At 35.1% G+C, this 10,770-nt stretch overlaps 1 protein-coding gene across 1 annotated transcript in view; it reads right to left on the bottom strand.

The window, feature by feature from the left end:
• LOC126820954 (uncharacterized) overlaps positions 1-10,135 on the bottom strand; it is a 46,755-nt gene extending 36,620 nt beyond the window's left edge. The window contains exon 1 of the mRNA XM_050549177.2: positions 9,133-10,135. Coding sequence (XP_050405134.1) covers positions 9,133-9,382 — 250 coding nt within the window. The 5' untranslated portion in view covers positions 9,383-10,135. The remainder of the gene's footprint in view (positions 1-9,132) is intronic.
• Between the last annotated feature and the right edge of the window lie 635 nt (positions 10,136-10,770).

Here is a 10,770-nt window from a genome sequence, read left to right on the forward strand (position 1 = left end):
GCAAATGGACTGCTCCTCGTGTACAAATTACACGACAAACAGTGGTAACAGGTGTCCGGAAGAATAAGCTTACCCTGCCTGGCGCCACACCCGCCATAGCTGCATCCAAACTATTAGGCGAAATGTCGGTAAAATAGCGTGATTGGCCAATGAACTATCGGTATGCAAAATGCACGCGATGAACTGTGTTAACGATGTAGTAGATATTATCAGGGAGATAGTAATAGTATACATGTCAATTAAATATATCTAGAATAATAGCCGAGAGAGACACGTTATATTTACCAATCAAATCAATATGACGGCCATAAAACTTTTTAAAGGTTTTAAGTTTAGTGCGCAAGTATCCTTGTAGTTGAAGCTTGGATGACAAATGCCTCGATCTACTTAAAAAATCAGAATAAAAGGAACAAGCTCTCGCGTAACGAATTAGCTGAGACACAAACACTCCATAAGCTGATAATATTGGAATGTTACTACTAATAAATGGAAAGTTAACAATCGGAAAGTCAAAGTCATCACGTTTATCGTACAATTTAACACTCAGTTTATGGCAATTGTCAAAATCGAGAAGAAAGATCCAAGTAGGAAGCGTAATTGTCACTGTCAGTGGTGTTTTTAATTTCGAGCTCATCAGGATATATGAATTCTACATAATCACTAAATTTAGGATTATTAAGTGATAAGTTGTCCAAAAAAAACAAAATTGATGAAAATAAAGTACCGGGTACCATGAACATTTGTAAATCCATTTTAAAAAAGCCTTTATATGTGCCAATAACGTGGCATATCTAGCTGAATGTGGTATTCATTCATTATCAACACATACTTCGTTATTTCAACTTTGTATTATGGTTGTATATTTATAGCAGCAAGAGATTCTACATTAGACTAGCTGAAAAGATGGGTAAGTATGTTGGTGCCGTGGATAAATTCTCCTTTTTATACATTACATAATATTCAGTGAAAGCAAATGTCAAAATGACATGATAATTGTTGACCAGACAGTGAAACTCCTTTCATTTCATTTCAATAACTCAAGACATGTTGTGAACAATGCGGGCAAATAATAAGCCGATCCATACTCAGACGCCAAGAACTGGGGGAATCATCAATCTGATTTACTGATTGATCAATCTGGGCGATAAATGATACAATATTTATAATCGGGGAGTCAGTGTCAGCGATACTTCGATTCTGTTGTAGGGAAAAACTATTCATCTCATTGACATTCTCCAGCTCATATATTAGACGTAAAACAATCAATAATAATTAAAGAGATTAATACAACATGGTAATCATCACTCAAACTTGCCCCCCGGCAGCCATTAAAACCACACATAGAGACCATGTTTATGTATTGTTTTCCAATTTTCACAAAATTATCCTCCACTTTGATAGAAGATATAAGCACAAGGTGTTTTCTCTCTGTGTTAATTATATGACTGTAACAGCATTATTGACATAAAATTTACATTATCGCGTCTGTTCTAACATCCTGTATCTACACATCATCTGTAGCCTTTAATTGGTTGTTATCATTTAAAACATAACATTCAAAAGCTTTCAGGTAACAATCCATGACCAGCTCTGGCTAAATGAGACACTTGTCGCATGCCCTTTATTTGCTGTTTTTGGTTGCTATGGGAATTTGCTTTGTTTCAGAAAGTTTCAATCACAACTTCAAAGCTGCATATCTCATTCAGGATATTTGAAAAGGCATCCCAGTCTGGATCCCCCAAGTATTGAACAAGTCACATCAATATAAAGAATTTAAATTGATGCATAGTTGTGTTTCAATTTTACACATGTGTTCCACTTGAACAGTCACAATTGGTCCCAGTTCACAAAGCATTCTCAGACTTCAGTTAAGAATTTGCTAAAAATTGTTTGCCTTATTTTAACTAAAATATAGCCCTTTATAAAACTTTTGTCGTTTTAATTTATCAAATACACAGGGCCATATGTAGGATTTTAAAAGTGGGGGTGCAGCAGAGTGGTGGGGGGGTGCCAATATAATGCCCGAGTTACTAAGCACGGAGCAGCGAAGCCAGGGTCTGACAGACCCTTCCCCCGAAAATTTTGAAAATTAGACTGCCGCAAACGCATTTTCCACGCACTTGGAGATGCAATCAAATCCTGTGTGTCAATTTCGGTGACGCTATGTCTCATTTAAACACATCAAAATAAGAAACTTCTTGTCCTCTAATCTAGAACTAGTCCGAAACACCAATAAGGCCATGTGGATAGGGCGACCAGAACAAGAATCTCTAATAATGTCATTTGGTGGCGGCGCCCCCAAAGACCGATAAGGCCCTATCAAATGTGGAAAGGGCGACCAAAACGAACCCTCTAATGTCATGTGGTGGGGCAGGCGCTGACCCAGAAAGGGGTGATAGGGGTGGCATTTCGCCTATTGGGGTCTGCCCTAAGAAAATTTTGAAAAAATAACGCTGCTGGAAACACGTTTTTTGGCCACTCTGGTGATATCTAAGAGTCGATTTTTTTCAGCGTCAGCAGATTTTTTTAGGAGAGGCAGATGCTCCTAGTGCCCCAACCCCTTAGACCCGTGCCTGTGGTGGCGCCCCATAGCCTCCACATAGGTGATATAACAGTGTTTGGATCAGATACCCATTGGCATGTGGGCACCTTTAAACCGACCGATTGATCAGTGCCTTAAGAGCATCACTGTTTGATCATAATCATGCGTACTATTTTATAATTGAAAGGTTGTCAATTTTTTTGAGGGTGCGCCATTTCTCGGGGCGCCTTTTTTTTCTGGGGGTGCAATGTACCCCCTGCACCCCCGCTAGATACGGCCCTGCAAATACATCAATAAGAAATTAAAGTTTTGTGTTTCTGGAGCAAAGATATTTCTCATAAACATTGATTGAAAGTTGAGTAAATTCTTAACTTAAGTCTGAGTATGCTTTGTGAACTTGGGACCAGTTATCTTATTTAAATTTGTATATGTATGATTTTATTCAGTTGTCTAGAATGACCTGCATTTGAATCCCCGTGTTGGCTGAGAAGAATCTTCAGGATATTTGATGTTAGGACTTCCTGGGTGATGCCAGCAGGCTCACATTGAAAATGTGCCAAGTCATTTGGAAAAGACATCAGCGTACATGTAATAGAACCCTTGACAGTTAGAAATCAAATAGACAGCAAAAAAGACCTACAAAAGGAATAAAATGGCATGTATCCAAAGGTAGTACAATTATTATTACTTTATTTGTCTAAGATGGAGAAGGTTGACAGAACTGATTGATTTGAATCATTTTTTTGACCAAAATATATTTTTTATAAAAATTAAAGTACTTTTAAAAATCATTAATGGGAGGTGTTTTTCTTTGGGGGTGGCGAGGGGGGGGGGGCAGCAAAAGCAAGAAATAGTGCTTTTTCAGATTTGAATTTTGTAACTGTTTATCCATCATAACAATGTCTGGATAACTAAATTTGTAAGCGCAAGTCTTGGTATTCTGACTAATGTAAAAAAAAAATCATTGGTAGTGAAGGCTGAAATATAAATACAGGAGAATATGCACTTGAATGTGATCTGTTGATCAGGTACAGACGACATCTGAAACTACGTAAGAAGAGTGTAGTTATTTGCATTGTTCGAAACAGCCTTTAGTTTGGTTTTAGGCTTTCAACTTTACCATTTCTCAATTTTCCAACAACTACTTTCATCTTAAATGAAGATAAACAAGATGTCTAGAAGGAATTGAAAGTGTGAGACGTTTCCATCAGTTAATAAGCCTGGGGAATTACTAATCCCTGTTTCTTGTTTTTTTTCACCATGTAATTTATTGTTACTTATACAATCACACAGTACTTTTAGTTCATTAATTAAAGAACTTTAGTAGTTCCTGTATTAAATAAAGAACTTGCAGTTTTTATTTATTGTTACCTATACAATGACAACACTTTTAGTCCATTAATTAAACATTAGTTAAGAGTTTTATAAAGAGTTGGCCATTCTTGCTATAATAATTCAAAAATAGATGATGAAAAAGAAAATGTTTGATTGACAGACGATAACTCCACACACATATTCTCGATTATCAAGTAACATGCTCAGTGGCTATGGTAGCCTCGCTTGGCAGGTCTTTCATCACCAGTTTCCGGTAGGGACATCAGCGACTAATGGTCAACGTTAGCTTGGTCCGCCATTTATTATTTAATTTTAAATGGATGACTGTTTAAATCCAAACTGTGTCCAAGCCATCCGTGGGTCTACAGAGTTGATTGTGAGCTTGTCGTGTAAATAAAAGTCTAATTAATAATTTCTATAACATCTGAAGCCTAAATAAAGACTTGCATTTTTGTCTCATTATTCAAGTATAAATATGACTGGAGAAAAACAACCAAGTTCTAGAACTGACAAAAAAAACAAATCATGTTTATGTGTTTTACAAGTACATATCACTGCTGTGTATAATGTCTAAGATGTAAGGCAACTTGGTGCATTTACAGACTTCCTGGTATTAAAAGATGTGAATCATCCCACATATCCAGGCAAGTGAGATATGTGAAGAACTTAAAATATAAATTAAGTTTGTGTGGATTGAATACATGTATAATTGATAATAAAGGGTGTAGGCCAACGGCAAGATAATCAAATATTTAGAACCAGACTGTTGTCAATATCCTGGGCTTATTTAATTTAGTCATGCAATGCCCAGAATTACAACAAAATATCTACTCTGATAAATCTTTAAATGCTGAAACATGCTGAAGTAATTGGAGATTGGAGTTTATATCATCAGAAGTTCATATCCTCTCTTCATAGTCAATTAGTAAAATTGTTTCATTAATAATTAAATTTATCTCAATGTTGAAAATTAAACAGGCCTGTGAGACAAGATGGTGATGTTTGTGACATAAGATGGTGGTGTCTGTGATATAGGATGATGATAAATACGGTTATATATCATGGTGTTGCAATTTGATGACGGTAAATAGCAAGGTGGTGTGAAATGATGATAAACAACATGGTGGTGAAATATGATATGAGGATGGTGACCAAAATATGATGGTGTACGAAAAAGTGATGATGGTAAACAAAAGGATCAAGAGACATAATGATGGTAAATATAATGATGGTGAGATATGAAGATGGTGAGATATAATGGTGGTGAGATATAATGATGGTGTACAAGAGAATGGTTAGAAATGATGGTGAGACATAAAGATGGTGAGATTGATGGTAAATATAATGATGGTGTACAAGAGAATGGTTAGATATTATGGTGAGATATAAAGATGGTGAGATTGATGGTAAATATAATGATGGTGTACAAGAGAATAGTTAGATGGTGTACAAGAGAATAATTAGATATAATGGTGAGACATAAAGATGGTGAGATTGATGGTATATATAATGGTGTACAAGAGAATGATGAGATATGATAAAATATAATGAATGTGTACAAGAGAGTGATGATACAATCATTGTATTACAATGTATATGATGATAGTAAATATAATAATATGGTACAAGAGACTGATGATCAGGAGAATGATTAGATATGATGATGATCAATCTGGTGGTGAAATATGATGCTTTATTTGAATCACTAGGTGGTATTTGAATCACTTGATGCTTTATTGGACCACATGGTGGTGAAATATGATAGCTTTATTTGGACCACTTGGTGGTGAAATATGATGGCTTTATTTGGACCACTTGGTGGTGAAATATGATGCTTTATTTGAATCATTTAGTGGTGAAATATGATGCTTTATTTGAACCACTTGGTGGTGAAATATGATGCTTTATTTGAATCACTTGGTGAATTATGATGCTTTATGGCATGATGGTGAAAATATGATGCATTTTAAATCACTTGGTGGTCAGATATGATTATATTGAACAATAGCACAATAAGATAAATAAGATAGAAAAGTGAGTCCAATATGGAAAAGTTCAATGTACGCTTTAAGTTACATGAGCCAAAATCCACAATTTCAAGTTGTGTCAATTTAAAACTAAAGAAATCGGTATTTATGGACGTGTCTGGTAGAATTACAGCAGATTAACTAAACATACATGTATATTCCTGTTACAGATCATCCACTTAGTTGTTATAAACAGTTGAATTCAATTTCTTTCCTAACTGATTAGATTTCAGTTAAACAATAACAAAATCTTCTATATGTTGATGTAATTTGATTGCTTAAGAAATGATTCTACTAGAAACCTGTTTACCTTGTAATACGAAGACCTGCCTACGCAAGATGTACACCCTGCTGTTTTCTGTCATTGCTTGCCATATTATTTATTCAATTATTTATAATTGGGAAAGAGCATGTGTACAAAATGTCAGATTAATCAAAATAATACCATGCTACTTGTTATACATGTAATGATGACGTCACTCAATGTCTGACTTTTGGTCCAATTTTTGTAATGGGGGGTTCAGGGGGGGGGGGGGGGCACCAAGATCTTTTCAAAACTTCCTAGAAAAATAAACGATTTGGAGTAAGTCTTGGTTAAACAGAAATAATTGCATCTTAGCCTCAGTCAGAAAAGGGGAAAATTGCTTCAGGGAGATGGAATATGGCTATCTTCCAATCAAAAGTACATACATTATATTTTTTTTTTTTTTAAGTTAGTTGAATAGGGAGTAGTCATTGGTCGGATTGATGAAGTAATAAATGTACATAACCTGAAAGATTAACCAATCAGGAATGCACTACGATTAACGATGCATTAAGTAAATCATTTCTAGTTAATGTCTGTCCCAAGGGAGTTGTTAACAAACTTGAAGAGAAAAACCATAATAACTTTTTGTTGGTTAACTAGACAGATTTCAAATTACCATGGTGGGAATGGGCCAATTACATGACATGTCAGAGGAGATAAATTCTTAATACACTTGAAAAATAACAATATATGCTATTGATTTCAAACAGAAGTAAGACTAAATCTGTAACAACAGTTTTTAAAATTCTTAAGTTTGTGGTTCCTGTAAACATTTTGCAATTACAGTTTTTTAACTTGCTGGGATGGCTCCATTTGTTATAAGAAGGAATCATAGCGCAATTCAGGTCTGCCTATTTTTTTTTTTTTTCATTGTCGTGATACTAATCTCTTGAAAATGTTCTAGCTAGTGTTTCAGAGGAGAAGAATGGAATCTAAAATCCCCTAATCCTATCACTGATCTGAAATCCCAGAAGAGGTAACGTGAAATTCTGAGAAAAACTGGGTTTAACATCCTCACAAAACAAACTAGGTAATTTTGTGGACTAACATATGTTACAATTTTATTTCAATAATTTGCTACAACTGGAAACAATGAATCACCTTTTAATGAAACCTTCAATGTTCTACAACTACTAATGTACAATTACTGTTTTAATGGTAATGCTACTGTACACATTTTTAGCATTAAACCAGCATTGTTTTGACAATCTGTACATGTTTCTGATTTTAGAACTAAATGTATGTGCTTAAAATATTTTACTTCAAAAGTAGAAGGTCTGTTTGGTTTACTTAAAATATTATTGAAAACTTAGTGAATTCCTGAAATCTCTGCAATAATAACAATATTTAAATCTAAGACCAGTAGTATCATCCATTGACAATCAATGCCAAATTAATAACAGATTAGAACACTTGCAAACAATTATTAGTGTTACACTAGGACACTGTTAAAGGGTTGGGTGAGATTAGATTAGATTGGATTGGATTGACTTTACCATGGGGGTAAAAGATTAAAAAAAGTGCAATATTGAACTTTTATTTGTTATCTAAATCGACTTTTCAGTTCAACCAAAGCATTTCATACAATATTCAACATTAGAGAAAAAAACTATGACATTTGTATTCCCATGAATAAGCTTCACACACATCTCTATATTCTTGTGGGTGTACTTTAGCACTGAACAAACTGTATTCACTCCATGCTGATTAAGCAATGTTCATGTAATCTTTAATAGAATTCGGGGGATCACGTGGCTAAGTGGGTAAGACGCTGGCTCGCTAACCTGGAGGTCGGGGACGGAGGGCCTGACAAGGACAGCTGTCTAGTCTTTCGGATGAGACGAAAAACCGAGGTCCCGTGTATATATTGGAATGCACGTAAAAGATCCCCTGGCAGTTGGAATTCGATGTAAGAGTAGGCGATAGTGCCGCTGCCCGGGCAAAATTTCTCTCATAGCACACTGTATGGCGTATGCCCGTCTTCATTAGCCCAGTATAGGAGCAGAACAGTAGGACGTTAAACCCATTTCATTTCATTTCATTTAATAGAATTCAGGTAGATATAATAATACCAGAAAGGATGAGATGATGTAACATATTGTTATAATTATCAAGTATTAGTAATAAGAAGTGTTCAGCCCATCTATTTAGTGTATTATATGGTAACTCAATACAAGGTGATTAGTTCATCACTATTTAACTTGAATGTAAAAACTATTAACAACAGTCTTCCAACACCACCTAATTTATATGATTGCCAACTGTGTTTGTCTGCAGCGTGTTAGTGAAAAAAAAGTAATCATACATTAATTTGTACAATGCTTTATATACTTTAACTTGCTACTCCAAAAAACAAAATCACCCCCCCCCCTCCTTTGTTCACAGTAATTTCTAAAATGTTGTCATTATTGCCAAAAAGAAACCACACCGAAATGTATTAAATAAAAGATTATCAAGTATATTGCTATATAAGCTCTTTTTTTGAAAAGACTACTTTTGGAATTGAATTAAATTGTAGTTTTATACATTTTGTTATTTTATTTATTTTTGTTTTTGGTAGTATTAAAAACCCTGAACCTTTAAAAAAAATAGAAAAAAAGTATATATTTAGACAAACCTAAGGCGTCACTCTAATGTCTCAATTGGTAAAATTTGTTGAATTCTAGTTTTCAAACCCTTTTTCTCTTTTTCAAAAATATGAGACAGTGATATTTAATAAGTACCTATTTTATTTTTTTACCCCCCCCCCCCTCATCAAACACACACACACACACCTAAAAGGTGTCAATCAAGGTGTCAATAAAATGTCAAAGTTGGTAAAAATAGAGTTCAGTGTTGAAGCATTCTTTCTCTTTACCAAAACCACAATTCAATAAGTACCTGGAAGGATAAGAACTTGTGTAAGTAATCAAAAGACTTACCTAGACCAGGTAAAATAATGTTGCAAACAAGACACATGACAGCAACAGGTTTACTCATCGCTGGTATAGAATCACGTAAACTTTTATCTCCTTCATTCACTTTCTCTTTCGATCTGTTATGAGATGAATTTGGATAGGGAGACGTCAGGTACCCTGGTAATACTGGTCTTCCATATCCTTGGAATGTTTTCCTCTGAAGGCGTGGGGAGGGAGAGGGGGTTGTCGATCCACCACTGTAGACGACCTGCATCTTCAATTAAATGTGAATGACAATGATTCCTATTCCCGATATCGAAACAAAAAACTCTGTTCTTGGTTAATTATGAAATCTATAAACGTCTATTATTAAAAATATGGCAGAACGTCTGTTATCTGTTTCCAAAAATAAAATATCATTAATTTCCCGATCTTATGTCACAAGCTGTTGAATCATTATACGCATATTTGCACGAATCTCAGTAGACATTTTCTTCAAGACAATCTGGTCGATTTCAAAGTCTTTTACTTTAATTCGCAGACAGTGTGTAAAATCCTATGTATATTGGTTTCTGTATATTTTAAATAAAGCAAGTGGTATTTATTCAGTGAATATACTCGAACCACAGACATATAATAATAGACTGTCTCCTCAAAGATTAACGTTAAATATGACGCTCTCTATTAACTTAATCTTCACTGATGACACATAAGTGCTGCTATTTGCTTTAAAGCAAGCTGAAGTCTGTCACTAGTTTCATAGTTAACGGCACCAGAACACACAACATGGCTTTGTAACGGCATCACAGGTAGTCTGCATGTGTTCGCTTTACCTATTCTAATAATTATCTATAAGCTTCAATAAAATATGTATGGTCTACCTCTAATATATCTTGTCATATTTTCATCTATCCATATAGATCTATATAATGATTAGACAATAAAATAAAATTATTTAAAACTGGTATATAAGGCCGCATTGTGCAACGACCGTCTGTATAGTTCCATCGATCTATCAGTGGCTTTGCGCTACACTGGCTTCATTTCTAAATAGCGCGTGCAAGACACGAGCGGGAACGTGCGGATATATAGAGGTAACAGCTGTTTTGGTATTCGCGAAAGTACCTCGCGAAATCTACCGTTAGTCAATTATTGTAGTTACTTAAACTGACAAACTAATAATACTAACGACAAGTAAAATAATACCCTAATTAGATTGTACACCGATATTGTGACAGACTATCTTAAAAGACGAATTTAGCACCATATACTAAACGATTTTCTATCTGTCGTTCAGGACGTTCCCCAATTTCATTTCATTTCTCAGTCTTTCATTTCAGTCTAAATGTATACACACAGTCAGTACGTAATCTGGGGTTTAATGTCTTAATTTCTGCACCAATTTAAGGGGATTAAAAGAGAAGAGGTGCCTCATGCAGTGTGCTCTGAGGGAGGGGGGGGGGGGGTGACCTGTCGATGGCGATACTCTTTCTTGTTAATTTCGTCAGGGAGACGAAGCCACGGTAGGACGTCAAGCCCCATTTCATTTCATTTCGGACTAGACTAGATTCAAATTCACTAACGTCATGACCACAGGGGCCTGCCTCTACAAATAATTGAAAAGAATGGAATTTGTCGAAAAAATTTATTTCGAGACAAAGA

This window comes from Patella vulgata, chromosome 5 (genome assembly GCF_932274485.2).
Source record: "Patella vulgata chromosome 5, xgPatVulg1.2, whole genome shotgun sequence".
NCBI lineage: Eukaryota > Metazoa > Mollusca > Gastropoda > Patellidae > Patella > Patella vulgata.